The sequence below is a fragment of the Typopeltis vanoorti genome, chromosome 8 (genome assembly GCF_054136105.1).
Source record: "Typopeltis vanoorti isolate ZY-2024b chromosome 8, IOZ_Tvanoo_1.0, whole genome shotgun sequence".
In the NCBI taxonomy this organism is placed as follows: domain Eukaryota; kingdom Metazoa; phylum Arthropoda; class Arachnida; order Uropygi; family Thelyphonidae; genus Typopeltis; species Typopeltis vanoorti.
This window is the reverse complement of record NC_143556.1, coordinates 39301642-39326327: the sequence shown is the minus strand read 5'-3', so window position 1 is coordinate 39326327 and position 24686 is coordinate 39301642. Positions and strand designations below refer to the sequence as shown.

The 24686-nt window shown below is 36.3% G+C and overlaps 1 protein-coding gene across 1 annotated transcript in view; it reads left to right on the top strand.

The window, feature by feature from the left end:
* LOC150103937 (voltage-dependent calcium channel type A subunit alpha-1-like) overlaps nt 1-24686 on the top strand; it is a 1762795-nt gene that overhangs the window by 534954 nt on the left and 1203155 nt on the right. The window contains exon 19 of the mRNA XM_090397103.1: nt 4132-4231. Within this exon, the coding sequence (XP_090253229.1) occupies nt 4132-4231 (100 nt within the window). The remainder of the gene's footprint in view (nt 1-4131; nt 4232-24686) is intronic.

The following is a 24686-nucleotide window of genomic DNA, read 5'->3' as shown; positions in this document are numbered from 1 at the left end:
TGTTCTCTAGAGGAATCGTGCTTCACCATCTTTCAGAGTTATGGGATGAGTCTGGGTTTCGTGGATGTGCTATCTGTCCAAATGCGTTGCTCCAAGTGTGAGGTTTGGTGGAAGAGGTATGATGGTCTGGGACCATTTTTCATGGTTTGGGCTGTGTCCCCTAGTTTTAATGATGGGGAATCTTAATGCTATAGCCTATAATGATATTCTAGACAGTTCATCAGAATTAGCATCAATAATACCCATACTCTCTGTCAGATCAGTTCATCAGCACCCCCTCACAGTGCATCTCTAAACTCACAGAACAAATTTCTTCTCCTCTTCATTCATCCTTTCCATTGCTGTCCTCTGGAACAGTCTGCCATCTGATGTATTTCCCAAGGAATACAATCCAAAGCTTTTCAAGATAAATGTGAACAGGTTCCTTCTTGTCCATCCATGGTAGTGTACTAGAGGTTGACTAATCTCCTGTGGATGGGTTCCCCACACAAAAAAAAAAAAAAAAAAAAAAAAAAAAAAAAAAAAAAATTCAATTTTATGGCAAACTGTTACCATAAAATTGGAATGTATCAACATGACAGTGCCCCTGTCCACAAAGGGAGGTCTGTGCAGGGGTAGTTTAATGAGATGAGTACTGATGAACGTCACTAGCCTGCTCTGAACCCTGATCTCAATCCCATCAAACATCTTTGGAATGGATTGCAAAACAGATTGTTGGACAATTTGAGTCGCCAGGCCAAATTGTCCAACATCAGTGACTGACCTCACTAATGCCCTTCTGGATTGGAAGAGAATTACTTCAGCAATATACCAAAATCTAGCGGAATGCCTTCTCATAGGAGTGAAAGTTGTTATAACAGCAGAGGATAGATCAACTCCATATTAATGCCTTTCATATTAGAGTGAGAGTTGGAATGAGCAGGTGGCATAATGCGTTTGGAAATTTTTTGATCTGAGAGTGTGTGATCAATATACAGCATTTCTATTTTTTGCCAAATTATTTGGTGGCCTGTGTTTGTTGTGTGTCCACCTCTTTTATATTTCTAATGTGTGGATCATTCCAGTCATCTCATCTGGCATACATAACAGATACTACAAAAGCAATGAATTTTATAAACTCCTGGTTTCTTTACAGAGGGTGTGGAGGTTTCATCGGATACAGGAAGCTAGAAATCTTCTACATTGGGATTGAATGCACTTTGTAATTATATAGTATTGCTACAATCTTGCCTGTAACATTCTTGATGTTGTTTAAGTTGATTACATTTATTGCAACTGCTTTACACTACACTGCAGTCATCTAACAAGATTAGCAGTGATGATATGTAATTACAATGTCCAGGTGTCTTCCATCCTAATGTATAAGATATCCAGGTTCTTGCATCCACTGAAATCTCCACATACTTAAATAAACCAGCAGTTTATAAAATTCATTGTTCTTGTGACATTTGCTGTGTTGGCCAGATGGGATGATCAGAGAGATCTGCACTACAGAACAAGTAAAAGATGTGGAAAAGGAATCATAGACTGGGATTAGCCTTTCACATAACAAACACAGCCCACCAAGTAATTTGGCAAAAAAAAACAGAATGATGTGTATTGATCATAACTGTTATATAAGAAAACTTAAAGAAGCCTCAGAAATGCTCTCTCTGCTTTACACATATACACACAGTGTAACAAAAATCAAGGTTTAATCCTGCACCAAGTTTGCTCTGCATTTATTAAGAATCTAATGCGTATTATTATTATTATTATTATTCAGGCCTCCATGGAGTCAAAAGACCCATCGTGGGAGGTCCTTTCTAAGAAACACCAGTCTATCAAGACTCATCGAGGGAGGTCCCTCCTAAGAAACACAAAGTCTACCATACCATTCCTTAAATGCATTGACCATTCTCACTCTCACTACTCTATCAGGCAATGCATTCCGTGGTTCAACCACCCTCCATGCAAAGAAACCACTCCTCACCCTCTTTCTCACAGTTTCCTTTCATAACTTCCAGGGATGGCCCCTTGTCATGACTCCTTCCTGCTGTTCAACCAAGCGAAAGAACTCCCCAGTCTCAACCCTGTAACCACCTCTCAACAGTTTAAGTCTCAATCACATCACCTCTCCTCCTTCTTCTATCCACCAAACTCTGCAGTCCACACTCCCTCAGCTGATCCTCATAACTAACATTGTACAGTCCTGAAACCATCTTTGTTATCTGCCTCTGTACCCTTTCCACAGTTAATTTATCCCCTTCAAATCCTGGAGACCAGATCTTAGAACAATACTCTAAGTGTGGTCTGATCAGAGTCTTATACAATGTATTATGCCACAGAATGACAGTAGTGACCAGCTTTGATCCCATGCACACTGTTTAATTCACAGGTTTTTTTTTTTTTCAATTAGTGGTATGTACTAGACTTGAAGTTCACAAAAAATCTATTGTATAATTATTCTTTCTAGTGTATTTATCAATTAAGACAAATCCTGTACCTCCTGATGATTTAAGTCCATTGACTTGCGAAACTTGTTGGGTTTTATTATTGTAATAAAACTAGTTCTTATTGATAATCATGGTCTCTATACCAGAAGTCAAATGAACAAGAAAAGAAGTGTCCACAGCATTTCGAGAATGATTAGAATTATCTGGTATTTTGGTCGGTAGGTGGATAATTTGTATAAAATCGTTATTAACAGCAACACATTTCTTCAGCACCATTTCTGATTTAGTCAGTCTGAACTTGAACATTGAATCCTTCAGGTAAAATGATTTCAACATTTGGTTAAATAGAAAATCGCCATCAGAGATAGATATTAAAAGAGTATTTATTGTTTTTCATCCAGTAAGACCAAACTGACATGTAGAACATATATGGTTTACAGATATGAAGTATTCCACTTGGCATAGGATTAACTATCTTTTCCTGCTAAATTATAATTTTGGAAACCATGGGCACTTGGCCAGCCATGGAGCTTAAAGATCCTAATAAGATTCACAAATCTATTTTCCTTGTCCAACTCTCCTGTCACTTCAACATAAAATGTAATCAGATTGCTAACATAAGACCATGCTGTTCTGTCTAGAAAGTCATATCATCATCTGCCAACATCTGAATATGTGTTAATCTGCCTCTCCTGTAACCTAACCAGTTTCTCCAATTAATGACTATCCTTTATTTATTAACTTAAATCTTTGAGAGATAATAAGTTATCTTTAGTGAAACTTGTAGATGGATTTCATTTTGATTGGTTTTATATTAGTTTTAAAAAGAAAGATGATAGTACTTCTTTTTTTTTTTCTTTTCTTTTAGTGTTGCACGGTGATCAGCATTCATTTTAGAAATTATGGACTTTACAACCGTGTTATAAATAACCCTTTTAATTTCCCGACATTTCAATCTTCATATTAAGATCATCATCTGGAGCATATACAAATATACAGTACAAGTTGAGTTACATTACATACAGTAAGCTAGAGAAACAGTGCTTTGATTATAGATTATTTTACTGGCATGACCTCTAGTGGGAAAAAAAAATTACAAATTCATTCTTATAGATAGTTTTCTTTCAGTAACAATAATGTCCTAATTTTAGCATTACAGTTGTTATTTTTGATTTAGGATCCTGGATTATCTACAGTCCTGTTTATAGAGCAACTAAACAGGACTGTAGATAATCCAAGATCCTAAATCAAAAATAACAATTGTAATGCTAAAAATAATACATCATTGTTACTGAAAGAAAACTATCTATAAGAAAGAATGTTTGCTTATGTTATCATAAATAGAATTTAGCTTGATGTAGTTTCTAAATAATTAATGAATTTGTAATTTTTTTTCCCACTAGAGGTCATGACAGTAAAATAATCTATGATCAAATCATTGTCTCTCTCTAGCTTACTGTATGTAATGTAACTCAGCTTGTACTGTATATTTGTATATGCTCCAGATGATGATCCTAATATGAAGATCGAAATGTCAGGAAATTAAAAGAGTTATTTATAACACGGTTGTCAAGTCCATAATTTCTAAAATGAAAAATGATTGTAAATGGCATTTCTTATCAATATTATTTTTTCAGTGCATTATACTGAATTGTATTGATAGAAATTTAGAGCAGTTGATGCTTTTGACTTTCAGAAGAGAATGAAAATAAGGAAGAAAACAAGAATGAGGAAATTACTGGACCCAAACCAATGCTGCCCTATTCTTCCATGTTTATACTATCACCAACTAATCCGTGAGTTCTAAATGATTATTAATGTCGTTCTTTTTTATTTCATATATACAGTATTGCTCTTTTTTTTTTTTATAAATATTTTGTTTTTCATTGCTAGTAGTGTTTATCCACCACTCACTTTCAGTTACTGTATTTTACTTATAGTTATATCTCTTTCAGAGTTACAATCCATTAATACCTTGCACAGGATCAGATGGAATAAAACTACTATGCTTCATCATAGCAAATACAAACTTGAAGGACTCTTTTTAGAATCAGTAGCAGATTTGTTAAACCAACCTAATTACTCTCAACAAATATTGTGGCGCTAAACTTCCCAAGATTTGGGAAACTTTAATTCTTAGGCCTTCCACCCATCAGCTAAGGCTGGCCTGCAGCACCCATACAAAGCATTGCTGGCTAGTGCCCTCTATGGGTGCTGGTTTCTTCCATTTATTGTTTTGTGTGTGTTATTGCAATTTTAATATTGTATTTCTGAAGATGTCTCTCTCTCTGACAGAAATGAAATATCAGCAATTTGGAATTAGATCTAACCACCCAAATGGCCACATGGATAAAATATATCAAAAATACATGCTTTGTATTCATATTATTTCTATAATATCCAAAGGTATTATTGCTTATATGGACACTTTGTATCCATATAATTATGGAAGTATATACCCATCAACGCTGGTATGGCGATTGAACCTGTTGTTTGATTATTTTTCTTTGAGCACTATTCATTCCATTAAATTTTATTATGACTTCAAGGGAATTGGTAGCTCATATTTTAGTCTCAGTTCAGGTAAGGTGCCTGGAAAGAGAAAAGAGGACAAAATTTTCCATTGCATAATGGAAGCTTCAAGACATGAATAGCAAATTATATGTCAATTAGTATCTCTAGAGTGGTAGTTATTGTATTGGAGAAGCTCTTAAAAGGAAAAATTCAGCAATCGATGGACAGAATATGATGCTGTATAGGGGTAGCATGGTTTTGTGAAGCCTTCCCATAGTAAGTGTCTCACTTTTTATATTCAAGTGATATTTGAGATGCGCAAACAAAATAGCTAAACTGTGATCTTGCTGTACTTTTCAGAGGGATTTCACAGATGATAACATGGAACTCTGTTACATAAATTCAAGCAAATAGTGATGGATATGAAGCTGGTGTTTTGGATTAGAGAGTTGCTGATGGAGGTATCAAAAATTAGTATCTAGGAATTAAATTAAAACAGGTAAGCAGTGGCATACCACAAGACTCATTACTTGATCTACTGCTATGTAATTTGACATCCGTGATATAGGAAATGACTTAAAGGGAAATATTCAGTTATGTGCTGATGATCAAAGCTCGGAAGAGTGATAGCCAGTGAAGAGGTCATTGAGTTCCTACCAGATGACTTAAATAGATCAACTGTAAAGGCCAGAATAATAGTTTCTAGCTTTGTATGATCAAGTATAAGGTAATGTACATTGGATGAAGTGATCATAAGCTGTGTAAACACTGGAAATTAATGAGGCCAGGGATTTAAAGATGATCATGGATATGGAGTTGAAATTTAGAGAACATATTACAAAAGTGGCCAAAATAGTACATTGATTTCTTAAAGCAATAAGCAAGAATATGGAGGTTATTATTTTCCTTTATAAGCCTTTGATAAAGCCACATCTGGCCTACAGCATGAAGATCTCGATACCTGGATTCTTTTGGATATGGACATAGTGGAGAGGATCCACAGCAGAGTGACCAAGAGTGTGGAAATTCTGTGCAATTCTTCTTATGAGTATAGATTAAAGATCTATAATGACTAGTTGATAGGCAAAAAAAGAGAGGATATGACAGATACTTATAGGTTTTTAAAGGAGATTTATAGAATTAACACTTTTTTGGGTCATCCCTAGAAATTATACAAGAGTGTAGTTAACATGGGTGTAAGGACTAGATTATTGCTTGAAAAATGGCGAATAGGTGGAATTCATTGACAAAGATGGTTGTGAGTACTTTATCAGTGAATGAGTTCCAGGAGTGCTGTGATAAATATTATGTGAATAATGGTTAGCATGGATCTCTAGCATGAGTCTTTGACTTCATGAAGGTGCCAAGAAAATAATAATAATTATTATTATAGTAAGCATGGTATTAGCTAATGGAATTAGATCTGAACTTTTTGATATTAAGACAGGATTGAAGCAAGGAGATACCCTTTTGCCATTCCTTTTCAATTTAGCATTAGAAAAATGTACTTGGGAAATTGTAAAAGATAACATAAACAGAACAGTAATATTAGGATATGCAGATGATATATGCCTTGTTGGAGAAAATGCTGAAAACATTAGAACAACATTTAGAAAACCAAACAGAGCAACATTTAAAACACCAAACATTAGAGCAAACATTTTGAAAACTCGCAACTGCTGCTAAAAAACTAAGATTACAAATCAACCAAGATAAAACTGAATATTAATTTTATGGCTATTTAGCCTATTTTTGTTTAGGAGTGCCCCTTTTTTTATAATGTCATTGGCTTTTTATTCAGTTCTAGAGCATTACTGAAGTTTTACATTGATAAATATATGAACAATATAAGAGGGAAAATTCGGACATACCTTTGTAGGATGTTGCTGACTGTCTTCTTATTCAGCAGCATTGTGGCATGTGGCAATATGCATTCATCTGCTGTTTGATGGGAGCATGATTGAAAGGAAGGGGCTTCTGGAAAAAGGTGAGAGTAGAGCAATGTGGGAGAATTATTGTTGAAGTGAGGAGTATGTGAATCTTTTTGAAAAACCTGGGTGGGTTTTTTACATATATTATTATTAAGGGTGGACATAGAATACTTTGAGGGGGGGGGGATAGAAACAATTTTTTGGAGAAGGGGAAGGATATGATGGGATAGGTTCAGGTGTGGGAGTAATGGGGTGTGAGCGTTTTTGACAACATGTTGTCTTCAGAGCTCGTGGGGGAAGTAGAGACTATGTCATGTCGGCTTGGTGTTTCTGTATTTAGTGTAACTGTGTTATTCCTATTGGTCGGAGTTGTGACCTAATTTTTATGTTATGGAGCTTCCAATGCTCGGAGATTATCTAGTGCTGGTGGATGTTTATTGAGTTTATTGAATAGCCATAAAATTAATATTTACTTAGAGTAGTGACATGGGAATTTTCCCAGAAATAAAACCTATTAAACTGAATATTTTTAAATGTATGCAGAAATTATAATCAAAGAGAAAATGGCCATTTTACCATTGATTATGTTCCAAGATATTTGAAGGAAGTGGCACATTGATTACTTGAGATAATAAAATTAGTAGAGAAATAAAAGCTAGAATACATGTCTTCATTAGATCTTATCATTCACTACATCATTTATTATCTTTCAAAATTCTATCAAGCAGAGTTAAAACAGAAATACACAAGACAATCATTAGACCTATTGTTTCATATTGAACAGAAACCTGGAGCATAACAAAACAAGATGCTAAAGCATTGGATCTTTGAAAATAAAATCCTCAGAAAAGTCTATGAACCTGTAAGAGATAACACAACAGGTAAATGGAGGAGACAACATAATCAAGAAATATATGAACTCTATAGATCCCCACTTCTAGTTCATGAGATTTGAGCAAGCAGATTGAGATGACTTGGACATGTGGAAAGAATGGGTGAGGAGAGAATGGCTTGGGTAAAAGTGGTTATAGACCTAAAAGTGAACTGTTTTGTTTAATTACAAATGCCAGGAGTATCAGAAAAAAGAGAGATGAAATAGTTTCACTGCTTGAGTTTATTCACCTAAAAATCGTTGGATTAAGTAAAATGGTTGAATGAAGATGATATCCTAATTGGAATAGAAATGGAAGGGTACAGTGTTTTCATGAGGATAGAAAGGATAAGAAGGGAGGAGGATTGCTGCTGATGATAGCAGGGAAATTATGTCCAAATAAGGTAGACATGAAAGAGGGAAATAGTGGCGATGGTTATTAGGCAGTCTGGTGTGAGATAGAGGTTGACAGGAAGAGAGTGGGTGATGCTGTAGGCCAGGGAATGTGGAGAGGGTGATTAAGAAATATATAAACAACTTTGGTTGGTGAACAAAGGAAAGATGATTATTATGGGCAATTTTAATTTGACAGTAGAAGAGATAGCCTTTGGGAATTAGGGAAATGAATTTCTTGAGAGACAAGAAAGGCAGTATATAAAGGAGGGCATGCAAGGATTGACAGTTTCAGATCTAATAATTTCATCAGAGGATGTAATTGTGAGTGGGATTTCACACTTTCCTCCATTTCATGATCACCCTCATGAAATGATCTCCTGGGTTGTGACTAACTATACGCATACTTCTGTGATGAAAGGATATATGTGGAAATACAAGGCTGGTGATTATGACAAGCTTAGGAGACAGCTTGGAGCTATAGCATGGATTGAAGAGTTGAGCAGTAAGGAAATAAATGCTGCTTGGACACTGACAAAGAAATTCATAACAGCATCATTGTATTCCGAAAGTCAAAAGGCTGAAAAGGTAGGTGTAAAATGGATGAATGAAGGAATTAAGCATGAAATCTGGAAGAAGGGGCACTTTGGAGGCAGTACAAGTTGAATAATGCTAAAAATCAGTTATATGAAGAATATAAAGTGCAAGCCTCAGTAAGAAAGGACAAACAACAAAAGTGCAGCATGAGCAGAAATTAGGAAATCATGCAAAGGAAAACCCTAGAGAGTATATTTAGATATGTGGAAAGTAGAAGGAAGAATAATTATGGTAAGATGATGTTAGTGGATAAAAATGGTAGAATGATAACTATTGTAGAAGACATTGTCGAGGTATTCAATGATCAATTTATAACAGTATTTCATCCTCATCAGGGTGAAATCAAGAGAAGCTTAAGTGTAGAGAACATAGGAGAAGATGACTTAATTGTGATTGAGCAGGAGATATATGAGGAAATAAATAAACTTGATGAAAATAAGGCAATAGCATTTGATTACATATGACCACACATCTTAAGGTGACAGGTGTTGGAAGTTTATTTTGCACCTCAGTCCTGAAGATATTTTCAGGCACAAACTTTGCTTATACTTGGATAAAGGATTAAACTAAATTTATTAAGGTGACAGGATTCTGGAAATTCCCTGGAACATCTTGAATGTTTCAGGGAATTTGCAGTAGCATATGCATACCTGTTTAATAAGTCTTACAACAGCACAGGTTCTAAGAGAATGTGAAGAAGGTAAAATTGTTCCACTGCATAAAGGCGGTAATAAGACTGTGACTGGAAATTATATGCTAGATCTATATATCTGGAGTTGTGGTGAAGGTACTAGAGAGAGAGAGAGAGAGAGATTGGTGATAAGTAGGATTCAGAAATGGATTGATAACAGCAGTATTCTCTGTGGTTGTAAGCATGGGTTTGTTAAAGGGTGATCATATTTTCTAATTTACTTATGTTCTATTCTGTTATGTTCTACAAGGGAGATACATATATACTGATATGCTTAGATTTTGCAAAAGCTTTTGATAAACTGCCACACACAACAAGCTGTTAAATAAATTGAAAGGATGGGATTGGTGACTGGCTGTCGGATAGGTATCATAAAGTTGTATATGGGGTGCAGTCTCCTGAAAGAAGAAGGTTAATAGTGGTGTGCTGCTGGGATCAGTTTTGGGACCATTGTTGTTCAGTTTGTATATTAATGATAATGAGATGCGTTTAACTGGTGATATACAGCTGTTTGCAGATGAGCCAAAATCGGGGAGAGCAGTGTGGAGTCAGGTAAATATTATGGACATACATGAGGACTTGAATAGATTGCATGAATGAGCAGTTTGCATGTTGCAAAGTGTAAGGTTTTGAAATTTGTTAAGCAACAATGGGATGCAGAGTATACACTTGGTGGAGAAACTTTAAAGGCAGTAGGGGAGAGATCTGGGTGATGATGGTGGACAAGGACCTGAAATTCAGGGGCTACACTTGCTCTAGTTGTGAAGACATCACATTAGATAATGGCACTGATGCAGAGGACCCTGACATGCAGAAATAGAGGTTATTATGCATTGTATAAGGCCTTGATCAGGCCTCATATGGATTATTGTGCACAGATTTGGTTATCAGGTTTCAGTGATGAGGATATGTTAAGAAGGGTCAAAAGAAGATTCACAGAGGTGGTGAGTGGTGTTTGGAATGTAGAGTGGGAGGATAGATTGAGAGAATGTAAATTGCAAAGCCTCATGAATAAGAGGAAGGGAAGGTGTATTTATCAAGTCAACATGGAAAGATTTTTCATAAAATGGGAGAGGGTGGATAGTATAAAATGCCATCCCTAGGAACTGTATAAGGAAGGTGTGAGACAAGAAGTGAGGAGTATGTTGTTTACATGGAGAGTGGTTGTTGAGTGGAATGTGTTGCCTAAGTGTGTTATGAATGTAGACACATTGAATCAATTTAAGGCATGTTGGTATGAGCTTTATGTTTGATAATGTGTACTTCCGTGATGATTCTCTGAGTTAGTGGTGATTAGATTTTAATAATAAATTTATTTTAATCCTTTATCGAAGTGTGAACAAACAAACCATGTGAAAAAAATGAACTTTTAGATGTTTAAGATGATGATAATAATAATAATAATAATAATATTATTATTATTATTATTATTATTATTATTATTATTATTCAGGCCTCCATGGAGTCAAAAGACCCATCGTGGGAGGTCCTTCCTAAGAACATAAAGTCTGTCAAGACTCATCGAGGGGAGGTTCCCTCTAAGAAACACAAAGTCTATCATACCACTCCTTAAACTCATTGACCGTTCTCACCCTCACCACTCTATCAGGCAATGCATTCCACGGCTCAACCACCCTCCATTGCAAAGAAACCACTCCTCACCCTCCTGCTCACAGTTTCCTTTTGTAACTTCCAGGGATGGCCTCTTGTCATCACTCCTTCCCGCTGTTCAACCAAGTGAAAGAACTCCCCAGTGTCAACCCTGTAACCACCTCTCAGCAGTTTAAAAATCTCAATCATATCACCTCTCCTTCTTCTATCCACCAAACTCTGCAGTCCACATTCCCTCAGCCGATTCTCATAACTATCCTTGTACAGTCCTGAGACCATCTTTGTCATCCGTCTTTGTATCTTTTCCACAGTTAATTTATCCCCTTCAAATCCTGGCGACCAAATCTGAGAACAATAATCCAAGTGTGGTCTGATCAGAGACTTATACAACGGAATGATAACCCTCTTATCTCTGCAGGTCAGTGTCCTTCTCATAATTGCAGCAATCCTCTGTGTTACCTTCACCACCTTTGCAATATGTCCCCTAAACTTCAGGTTTCTATCAATAATCAACCCCAGATCTCTTGTCTCCCCAACTTCCTCCAGTATAACTCCTCCCATAGAGTATGCAGCATCCCATCGATGTTTCCCAAACCTCAAGACCTTACATTTTGCTGCATTAAATTGATCCTCCATTCATTTGCCCATCTATCTAGCTTATTCAAATCCTCTTGCAGGGCTACCACATCTGCACTAGTACTAATAATCCTTCCCAGCTTCGCATCATCCGCAAACAACTGAATATCCCCTTGCAATCCACTGGCAATGTCATTGATATAAAGGTTAAACAATATAGGTCCTAGTACTGAGCCCTGTGGGACCCCACTTGTAACCTTCTATCTCCTTGAAACTGCTCCACCATACACAACTCTCTGATACCTATCAGACAGCCAATCCTGAATCCAGTTGACCAATCTGACATCCAGACCCATGTGTTACAACTTAAATATCAGCTTATCATGTGGCACCCTGTCAAATGCCTTTGCTAAGTCTAAGAAAATTGCAGTATATACCTTTCCGTCATCTAATGTTCTTGTAACTTTATTATAAAAGGCTAGCATATTGCTAAAACAAGAGCGCCCTGTCACAAATCCATGTTGACTCTCACAGATAACATTACCCTCATCTGCCCAGTGCTGTATACGGTCCCTCATTACTTTCTCCAAGATCTTAACAATTACTGATGACACACAGACTGGTCTATAATTAGACACTTCCAGTCTGTTACCACCCTTATGCAATGGCACTATCTTACCTTCCTTCCATTCCTTGGGCACCTTTGCCGAAGCCAGACTTTCATTGAAAAGCCAGGTTAAAGGCACTGTCAGTTCCCTAGCACATTCTCTCATAATAATATTTACTAATTTAAAGTCTTTGTATTTTTTAAAATTTAATTCAGCATGCTTTGGCTGAATATTCTGTGCTTTGCACAAATTGCAAAATGAAGAAATATTAAAACCTGCATATAATGGTGATGTGGTGAAATGAAGATATGGTGGAGACCTATAGGTTGGTGGGGGGTTGTTGTGGGATCAATGGTGGAGAGGTTCTACAGGGAATAGTGGGAGATCAGGGGAGAACCAGAGGTCGTCCCTGGAAACTGTATAGAGAGGGTGTGAGTAGGGGAGTGAGAGGCAGGTTTTTTTCGTGCAGAGTTGTGAATGATTGGAATGGCTTGCCTGAGAGTGTGGTGTCTGCAGGGAGTTCGAATGTGTTTAAGACCCGGTATGATGAGATGTGCGTGAGATAAAAGGACCTCCTAGATGAGTCTTTGACTCCATGAGGTCTTGTTTAATAATAATAATAATAATAATAATAATAATAATAATAATAATAATAATATATCACCTAGCCATGTAACCATATAATAGAGAGAAACTGTGAAAGTTTGAAAATTGACCAGAGAACTTATGGGAATACTATCCTCATCATCTGAGGTGCCTTAGATAATTCAGATAACTTAGATAAATTGCACCACTTAAAAAAAAAAAAAAAAACTTTTTAAGTTTCTCTCTCCTTCACACATACTTTCTGTATATATACACACACAGAAACTTGAAAATTTTCTCTAGTAGTGCAAGTTAGTTAACTCCGAAGAACTGTATTCTCATCAGCTGTCTTTATTCATATCTTTCCAATTTTCTCTCTCTATATATATATGTGTATGTGTGTGTTATATATATATATATATATATATATATATATATATATATATATATATATGTGTGTGTGTGTGTGTGTGTGTGTGTGTGTGTGGCTATGAAATAAGCATGTATCTTTAATATCTATTTTTTATTTTACATAGCCAAAAGTAAGACTTTTAGACTCTTCTTCGATAAAATATATATATATATATATATATTTTTTTTTAAAACATAGATTTAATGACTTAAAAACCCGAGATAACTTATAAAGATTTTAATGAGAATAATACAACTAGTTTCGGCTTATAACAGCCTTCCTCAGGTATTCATAAAGGAAAAGAATAGTAATAAACATTGAAGTATCTAAAAAAACTGGAAATTACAGATAAAAATTGCCACACATAATTGATACATAAAAAACTTTCTAATTATGTGTAGCAATTTTTACCTGTAATTTCCAGTTTTTTTTAGATACTTCAATGTTTATTACTATTCTTTTCCTTTATGAATATCTGAGGAAGGCTGTTATAAGCCGAAACTAGTTGTATTATTCTCATTAAAATCTTTATAAGTTATCTCAGTTTTTTAAGTCATTAAATGTATGTTTTAAAATGTATCACAACAACCGAGTAAAAAAGCCTATGATCATATATATATATATATATATATATATATATATTGTATCGCTAAATATAATTAATAACTGTCAAATATTGAGAGGCTTCAATTTGGCATAATTGAGATACTCACAATTTAGAATATTATAAATACATCAATATTTTATAGTCTAAGTTAGAAAGAAACTTAATAGTTTCAAAATTTACCAGAGAGTTTATTAGAACATAATCATCTCATATGTTCTTTTGCAAAGTTTTGAAACTTAGAAACTTAAGTTTCTTTTGACATTTAGTTATAAAAAATAGATGGATTCATATTATTCTCTACTTTAGCATCTTACTCATGAAAAATTTAAGCATTTTAGCTCTACACTTTAATATTTTATTATGATGAAATTAACCTTCTTACATGCTTGTGATATAGTATTGAATGAGAATTTTTTTCGTATTTCCCCTTGTAGTTGTAAGATTTTTCTAACTTTGGCAAGTGTATTATCTCATGAGAACTAACAGCTGTCAGGTAAGTGAAACCTAATCGATGCACGAAGAAGGATGAATATATGGACTTCTAGGTAGAGTTCATGTCATTGATATAGTGAAGCCAAGGCACCTCCAATTCAGAGGGTTATTATTATTATTATTATTATTATTATTATTATTCAGGCCTCCATGGAGTCAAAAGACTCATCGTGGGAGGTCCTTCCTAAGAACATAAAGTCTGTCAAGACTCATCGAGGGGAGATCCCCTCCTAAGAAACACAAAGTCTGTCATACCACTCCTTAAACTCATTGACCGTTCTTGCCCTCACCATTCTATCAGGCAATATATGTTCTAATAATCTCTCTGGTAAATTTTCTAATCATTTAAGTTCCTTGCTACATTTCACTATAAAATATAGATGGATCCACCATTCAATATAATAGAATCATTTCATTTTATAAAACAACAGCATAAAAATAATATATATATATATATATATATATATATATATATATATATATATATATAATTCAGAAAGTCAGGGAAACTAGATCATCAGTGAAGGAATAGGAAAAATTCATGTGAAAGTTCAGCTATGGTATGCAAATGTGATGAAGATATGAATAGCTTTGAACATGGTTATCATGGTTATGCATCTGACGACAGGATGGAAATATATGCTTTGGGCTCAGACCCTTGGACTGTGTCTAGGGAGTGAAAAGAGAAAGTTCTATAACAAGGCCAAATAGATTGCATATCTAATTATAAGAATAGACTAGGTTGACATAATTATGTCAACAATACGGTTGAGTTTGTTGCTGTCTTGAATACATTGTGGCCTAAGATTGTCGGCACTAGTGAAACCTGGCTATCAGAATCAGATATGGTAACTGGGATCGAGCGTAATGGGTATACTATTTTTAGGAATGACAGAAGAGATAGGAAAGAATGGGGGAGTACTACTAATGATATCAAACAACTTAAGTTCAGTTAGGGTAAAAATGCAAGGAAACAATGATGGTAACAACGTCCCATGTAGCAGTGAGTTTGAGGCTATCTGGTGTGAAGTTCAGGCTAACAAAATGAAATATATGGGGTGTTGCTACAGACTTGCCGTCTCAGTTGCAGGGGATGAAGAATTGCATCGCCAAGTTAGCCTTATGGATAATAAACGAGTGATCATTATGGATGACTTTAATTTTCCAAACATTCATTGGGTAGAAGAGAAACCTCATGATAAGAATGAAGAGGAATATATTGAATTGTTGTGAGACAACTTTCTCAAGCAACATGTGAAAGAAGGAACTCGAGATAAAAGAGTTTTGGATTTGTTCATAGCATCAGAAGGGGGGGGGAGGAGTCTCTGTTAAGAATATGGCTATTTTACCACCAGTTGGTGACAGTGATTATTTTGTGCTTTCTTGGGAAGTATCTAATTGTATCATCATCATCATCATCAAATTCCTGCCATGTACCCTCAAGGGGTGTACAGGATATGACAGTACTACATGAAAAAATTTACATCATTACTAACTTCCTATCTACAATTTTCCTCCAAATCAGTCTGTTACTTGTCAAGACTCCAACATTATCAGATCTTATATTTCTATCGTCTAAGGCACTTTGTACCGTATCAATCCACCTATATCTTGGTCTTCCTCTGGGTCGTTTTCCTGCCAACCTGGCAGAGAACACTTGTTTTGCTAATCTTTCCTCTCCCATTCTATTTAAGTGGCCATACCACCTGAGATTAGCTCTGCTAACGCATTCCTGGATGCTGACAATGTCAAGTTCTTTCCTAATATCCTCATTTTTAATATGATATTGCCATTGATGCCATCTAATTGTATTGATTCTCCAATTAAAACAGGACATGCTGAACTATAAAGCTGGAAATTATGATCAACTTATGATAATACTATCTTTGGTCCCACAGTATCCGTTACTGGGATCGGAAGGGGTCTCTCTTAAAAGTATAGCCATTTTACCACCAGTTGGTGGCAGTGATTATGCTATGCTTTCTTGGAAAGTATCTAATTGCGTTGATGTTCCCATTAGAACAGGTGACATGCTGAACTACAAAGCTGAAAATTATGATCAACTTAGGATAATATTTAGCCAGCCTGATTGGCCGAGTTGTCAGCATATCTGCTATCCTGCCAAAAAGGCAGTTGGTTTGAATCCCGTCATGGGCATGGATGTTTATGATTGTCTGTGAAAATACTAGTGGTGGTTACTTAAAATTATAATAATGGAATTAACTCATGTAAAATATTATTTATTAATATTTACGTGAGTTAATTCCATTATTATAATTTTAAGTAATATGTCTACTCACTCTATTTTATTACTGAAACTACTGATTATTTTGGGTAGTAGATGGTGTAGATGGGTAGCAGATGGTGTTGGTGTAGATTGATGCAGTGGAGATGGAGAGTTGTAGAGTAAGTGCCCTCCCTCGATGAGTCTTTGAACTCTGTGGAATGTCACGTAATAATAATAATAATAATAATGATGATGATGATGATGATGATGGATGCAGTGGAAATGGAGAGTTGTAGAGTAAGTGCCCTCCCTCGATGAGTCTTTGGACTCCGTGGAATGCCACGTAATAATAATAATAATTTGTCGGCCTAGTTGGCCAAGTGGTTAGCATATCTGCTCTCCAACCAAAAAGTTGCGGGTTCGATTCCATGGGCATGGATATTTGTAATTGTCTGTTAAAATACTAGTGGTGGGCAGTAGATGGCATTGGTGTAATTGATGATGGTAGTTGCGGTTCATTATAATTGGTGGATTAAGTAGTTGAGGTGGAGTTGTACGGTAGGTGCCCTCCCTTGATGAGTCTTTGGACTCCTTGGAGGTATCATGTAATAATAATTTTATCTTTGGTCCCATAGCATCAGTTACTGAATGGGAAAACTGTCAGCAATGCATGGGAATCTTTGAAAAATTGTTTAAAAGGGGTGGTATCTGAATATATCCCTAGTGTTCAAAGAATAAATAGGTTGGGAGTGAAATGGATGTTGAACCTTATTAAGGAAGAGATCCACAAGAAGAAGATGATGTGGAACAAAAATAAGAGTGAGAGGAATTATGAAATATATAAAGCTCAGGTCATAAAAATAATGAGTATTGTGCGAAAGCTAAATCAGAGTATAAAAAGAAATTGGGCATTTAAGCTAAAGGCAATACAAAAAGAATTTTATCGTAATGCTGTAAGCAAAAGAATGAATGTGGAAGAATAACATTCTGAATGTAGATGGTACACTAGTGTCAGAAGCTAATGAGGTTGTTCAATTAATGATTGCTCACTTTGCTAAGATATATCAACGAGGTGTATGTGACATGGTGCACAGTGCTACATCTACATTGGATGAAGAGTTAGAGGTGCATGAAAATGAGGTTGAAGAGCTGTTACATAACCTGTATAAGAATTTGTCAATAGGAACAGATGGAATATCAGCATGTTTGCTAAAGGTATGTTCAGCCGAATTGGCTAGACCTTTTACATGTTTGTATAACATGAATCTCATCTCAAGAATGATAATGCAGGAATGGACAGAATGTGTGATAGTTTAATTTTACAATGGTGGTGCAAAAACTGACGTGTCTAACTACCGACCTATCAGTATCGCTATTGTGGTAGTGAAGCTATACTCTGCAAGGAACAGCAAGGGTTTACTAAAGGAAGGTCATGTTTTAGCAATTTGCTCATATTTTATAACAGTGTCACAGCAAAGGGAATGGATCCACTATTATAGTGTTAGATTTTTCTAAGGCGTTTGATATGATATCACACAAAAGCCTGTTGCACAAACTCTTGAATATGGAATTGGAATATAAACTCTTGGTTTGGATCAGTGGATGATTGATAAACAGATATGAAAAAGTGGTATATCTGCCAGATTTAAGGTGACCAGTGGTGTACCTCAGGGTTCAGTCCTTGGGCCACTGTTGTTCAATATATACATTAATGCCATTAAGGAGAGTCTAACAAGAAATGTGCAATTGTTTGCCAATAAGATAGGCAGGGCGATCAGGGATGCTACTTATAGCCAGCAGTTACAAAATGATTTGAATAGGCTGGTAATTTGGACAAACAAAAATGGCTATCATTTTAATGTTAGTAAGTGTCAAGTTCGCGCGGTCGCGCTTCACAACCATATGCCTGGGGAAGGAGTGTCCTAGGTTCGATCCCCGTCCACGATGTGAGGAGCTTAAGGATCTTCCTCAGCCATAGCCAAGTTAGTCGGTCTTGGGCGTGGGCAGCAGGGTATTTTCCGCCAGTTTATCTGGGGTTTTTCATCCCGCAAGCAGGCAAACTGGCCCCGTGAACACACAGGTTACAGTCATAAATACTTACGGCAAGGAAGGCAACGGGAAACCACCTTGCTCATAATCATCTCTCCCTAGAATGGTAGCATATAGCTACCCTCCCGCGGCCGTATGGCAGATGGGAACCAGAAGAAGTGTCAAGTTAAACACTTTGGCATGATGATGTTTCCAGTGACATTATATTAGTGGATTTATGCTACAAGAAACTAATGAGGCAAAGGATCTAGACATAAGCGGATAGAATTTGAAGTTCAAAAGTCACATAGCAATGCAAATACAGTGCAGAGAATAATTGTGAAGTTGAAGCGAACCTTGACATGTAAGGATGTGGAAGTCATTTTGTCTCTTTATAAGGCCTTGCTAAGACCACACCTGGATTATTTTGCACAGATTTGAACTCTCAGATTCCAATGGAATAAAGAAGCTGTGGAAAGGATGCAAAGAAAGGTTACAAAGATTATATCCTAATTATGGGATTTAGATTATGAGGACAGATTGCGAGTATATGGATTACAGACTCTGGTTAACAGGAGAAAGAGGGATGATATGATGATGATGATGATCATCATCATCATCAAATTCCTGACATGTACCCTCAAGACTCCAATATTATCATTATCAGATTTTATATTTCTATCGTCTAAGACACATTGTACCATATCAATCAACCTATATTTTGGTCTTCCTCTGGGTCGTTTTCCTGCCAACCTGGCAGAGAACACTTGTTTTGTTCTTTTGTTCTTTGTTTTTGATCTTTCCTCGCCCATTCTGTTTAAGTGACCATACCACCTGAGATTAGCTCTGTTAACGCACTCCTGGATGCCGACAATGTCGAGTTCTTTCTTAATATCCTCGTTTTTAATATGATATTGCCATTGATGCCATCTGTTCATGCCTCTAATCTTTCTCAGGACTCTCTTACCTGCGGTCTCTAATCTTTGGTCAAGTGTTTTACTTCTGATCCTGCTCTCAGATCCATAAGTTAAAACTGGTTTGAACACTGTCTTATATACAGCTAATTTAGTGTTCCGACTAATTTCTCTCTTATTCCATATGAATTTATTCAGTTGATTTCCTACTATACCAGCTTTGTTGATTCTATTGCCTATTTCCATATTTAATTTACCATCTTCACTAAAAATCGTACCTAAGTAGCTGAAATGTTTTACTTGTTCCACAGGTAAAACATTTCACAACACAGTTGACATTTTCAACAATTCTACCTATTTTCATTGTCTTTGTCTTTTTAATGCTGACCTTCATACCATATCTATTACAACAGTTATTCAATTTAGTCAGGGAATCTTGCAAACTAGTAGTGGGATTTATTCAGAAGTATAACATCGTCCACATAAAGCAAAGAGCTGACATTAACATCTGCAATTCTGATATCATGTTTAATACCACTTTCCTTCATAATGTGATCCATATAGATAATGAATAACAGAGGGAATGTACATCCTTGTCTCACACCAGATTTAACATTAAACCATCTTCCTGTATATCCTTCAATTCTAACTGCCAACTTACAACTCAAATAAAGACTAAGTATTGCTTGATATAATGCCCCATTGACACCATATAACTGCAGCGTATTGAATAACTTCTCTCTTGGCACCTTGCATATGCCTTTTCCAAATCGACAAAACTTAAATACAGATCTTTGTTATATTCCCATGCTTTCTCAACTATTTGTCGTAAAGTGAAGATCTGATCCTGACAGCCTCTATTTGGCCTGAATCCAGTTTGTTCTTCACCAAGCTTTTCTTCCACAATTCTTCTCAACCATTTCTCAAGTGTACTTGCCTAGATCTTGCCAGGAACACTCAGTAGGGAAATACCTCTGTAATTGTCACATTCAGTTTTATTTCCCTTTTTATATATGGGCACTATTAGAGCTCTACTCCAATCATCGGGAATTCATTCCTCTGTCCAGGCTTTCTGAACTATGCAGTGCAGCCACTGTAAGACTTTTATACCACTATACTTCAGCATTTCTGGTTGAATATCATCCTGCTGCCTTTCAACATTTCAAGCCTTTGGTGGCTTTTTCTACTTCAAGTATGGATATGTATTCCTGACTGTATGCCTGTTGAGTGTTTTTTACCACTGTGCTATCACTGCTTATTTCATTTAGCAATTTTTTGAAGTAATTACTCCATATTTCAAGGATATCTTTTTCTCCTGTTTTCATGTCACCTTTATCATTTCTAACTCCTTTTACAGCACTCTTTCCTCCATTTCTAAGCTTCTTCAACAACCTCCAGAATATCTTACCACCTTCTTGATATTTATTTTCTATGTTCTTGCCAAAGTCCTCCCATGACTTTTGTTTAGCTAGTTTTACACAATATTTCACTTTCCTACATTTGTCTCTGTATTCTCTAAGAGCAAAAGCTGGCTTATTAGCCAGGAACTTTTGATATGATTTCTTCTTTTCCTTCACTGCCTCTTTAACTTCCGGTGTCCACCATGGAGTCCTGATTTTTCTATCCTTGCAGACAACCTCACCACATGCCTCTCTGGCTGAATCAATCAGGGTTTTCTTCAAGACTTGCCAAAATAAGGGTAGGCTTTTACCAACTGGATGTGTTTGTTATGATGCATATAACAGCAATTTTTCTGCCTTGGCTGAAATCTTAAGGTAGGTGAATCCCTACCTTAAGCCTGTTTACAGTTTCTACACTCACCACATTTTCAGGAAATGTATTCCGCTTACCACCCACTCTCCATATAAAGAACCTACTCTTTACTCTCTTGCTGACACCTCCCTTATAAAAATTCCAGGAAAGGCCTTTGTTCCACTCTTATCTCCCTCTACTAGTGGTGGTGATTGGCAGTAGATGGCGCTGGTGTAGTTTCGGTCAGTTGGTGGATTGTGAGTATTGGAAGCAGAGTTGTAGAGTGGATGCCCTCTCTCGATGAGTCTTTGGACTCCCTGGAGGTGACAAATAATAATAATAAATACTCTATGAAAAATCTCCTTCAAATTAATCTGGTAACAACTCTCACCACCTTATATACAAGTTGTATTCCCTCAGTCTGTCCTCATTCCACATTCCATAGACCTGAAACCAAGTTAGCTAGCATTCGCTGGACCTTCTGTAATATATCATCATCCCCTTGATAACATACATCCTGATCAAATACAAGGGAACATAACCTCTTTGCTTCTGTATCTCGTGATCCTCCTCATCATTGCAACAATCTGTCATGATGTTCTTACTATTTTAGCAATGTGGCCACTGAACTTCAAGTCTGTCTGCCTGCTTCAAAATTTCTCCATTAATTGTATACTCTGCATTCCAACCTTGGTTACCACATTTCAAGACCCTACACTTTGCAACTTTAAACTGATAACTGCACTCATTTGTTCATTCACATAGCCTATTGAGATCTTCCTGCAAGGTGACAACATCTACCGTGTTCTTCATAGTTCTTCCCAACTTTACATCATTGGTAACACAACTGCATATCTCCAGTCGAGCCTGTCTCAAAAGGCAAATGATGTGAAGTCATTAGCCTCTATATATGAGTTGCCATCGTGAAGTTACTTCACACACAAACTTTGTTTACTTATACAAAGGGCTAAAGGATTAAACCAAGAATATAATTTTTTGGCATCTTTAATTTATAGTGTAACCAAGTAGAAAAACTTTCAACATCTGTCTCTAATCCAGAGTATTTTAGTAATAAGGTGTGACACCTTTTGGCTACTTTTACATGGAAATATGCCTTCTACATTACTTCAACCTTGGTATCACTTCTGGGTTTGGTTCCCACTGATGAGACCTCAATAATTGTGAAAATTTTATTGTTCAGTCAGACAGTTTTTGTATTTAGAAAGAAGCATTCTAGGAGATATCAAATTGATCACTAGATGTGTAGACTACCCACCTTATGCAATATTCACCAGGGGGGGGGGAGGGGATAAAATTCTGTCAATTCTTGCTATGAGAAGTTTTTTAAATAATTCCATCCACCTAATTCAATGTGGTTTTTATAATCAATTGCAGGGATGACTGGAGAGCAATCCCAGGCAGAGAAGGCCAACTCAAGGCAGCTAACCCAGATGGGGCTAACCACCTGGGTATTAGTCATCTTTGCACTTTAGTTTCAATTGGTCTTTTGGTTGTTCATCTATATGAGATTGGTGAAAAGGGAAAACTGATAACCTTTGGCTATATGATGATATAAAAGAGCTGAGGCCTTTTCTCTATCTCTCATACTATCTATCTGTCTTTCTTTCTCCTAATACTATCAGGCTCTCTTGCACCCCTATACTAACTACTCTAGGCCTATGATGAGCAACCCTTTACTTTTTCACCTCAATAAAGGTTGAAACCATCTGAGTAGTGACCCTTCCCATAATGCATAGCATAATACATGTCTGTAAGGATATGTGCTTTGCATTATGGGATACTAAAGCAAGTGATGTAAAGTCATTAGCCTCTATATATGAGTTGCACAGTCGTAAAGTTACTTCACACGCAAACTTTGTTTACTTTATATATATATATATATATATTAGGCCCATACATGAGAGGTTGGTTGATCAACCTATAGTACCTTAGTACCATGTATGGGTAGTGGGTTAGCAAAAGAGGAGCTTGTTTACGTTTGATTTAAATTACTGTATATTGTATTCCTTGGAAAACACAACTGGAAAAGACTGTTCCACAATACAGCTGTTCAGGAATGAAAGAGGAGAATTATTGATGCTATTTCAGACGAACATTTCCCATGGAAACATTTGTAAAATACACATATTTAGGAAACCAAATGTATGTGCAAAAGTGGGGAGGGGGTGAGTTGGTAAGAGATGGGTCATTAATATGCCTAATCGCTCTCCTCTGTATTGAGTCAAGCACTTTGAGGGAGCTTTTAGGGGATCCCACCCCATATGTGAGAGCAGTATTCACTAGCTGGGTGAATTTAATTTGTATAAGGTTAACAGCTGTTCAGGAGTGAAGTAACATCTTAAGCAAAAGAGAAATCCTAGTTTTTTAAATGCTGTGAGGATGCAATGGTTGATATGTTTATGCTAGGAGAGGCTTGATGTCAGGGTAATTCCAAGAAGAGAAATCTCAAATTGTCTGGAAATTGGTGTTATCATAAATAATACTGAGAGAAAATGGTTCCTTTTTATGAGAAATAAGACAGAACTGGGTTTTATTATCATTTAAATTGACGAGGTTATCTGAATACCATTGGAGGCTTGGAGATCAGAATTGAAGGAGGTGGTGCTTGATGTTCTGTAGGTCGAGGTGAGTTGTTTAGAGTAAGGTTTATCAAATGAAAGGGATGAGTGCAGTGTACTGTCGTCTGCAAAACTGGGTATTGGCTTAGAGGTGAACTGAAGTAGGTCATTAATATATAGCAGGAAGAGGGTTGGGGTGAGGACAGAACCTTGTGGAACTCTGGCATTAGTTGAATGGTGAGATGACAAGGAACATCCCTCACCACACATGTGCGACCAGATAGAAAGCTGTCAATCCAATTATAGAAGTCCTGAGACAGACTAAATGATTTTGGTTTGTTTAGTAAACCTTTGTGCCAGACCTCGTCAAACACTTTGGAGATATCGAGTGCAACCACTTGAGATTCGCCAAAAGTACCCAATGTTGAAATTTCCATTTAGTGATTAATTGAATGAAAAACACTTACAGTAATGATAAAATGCAGAGCACAAATTTAGAGTAGCTTTTTCACAGATGCCACCTGGCAGATTGGATTCACTTGGATAAAGGATTAAACCAACAATATAATTTCTTCACATCTTTAATTTATAGTGTAACCAAGCAGAAAAACTTTAAACATTAACATACATGTTAAACAATAATGGCCCAAAGACAGCCTGTGGTGCTACACTAATGATCTTTCTCTTTTGGATACCACTTACCACTTTTTGAATACCACTTAATTTTTTATATATGGAAAGATCCCAGAGTATTTGTTTTTGGCCTGTGATGAATTTTTAGGTTAAGGCCAAGAACGATACACATTTAGGATATTAGAGTGTAAAAATATTGATTTGCCACCTTTCGCTGTTAGGGAATACAG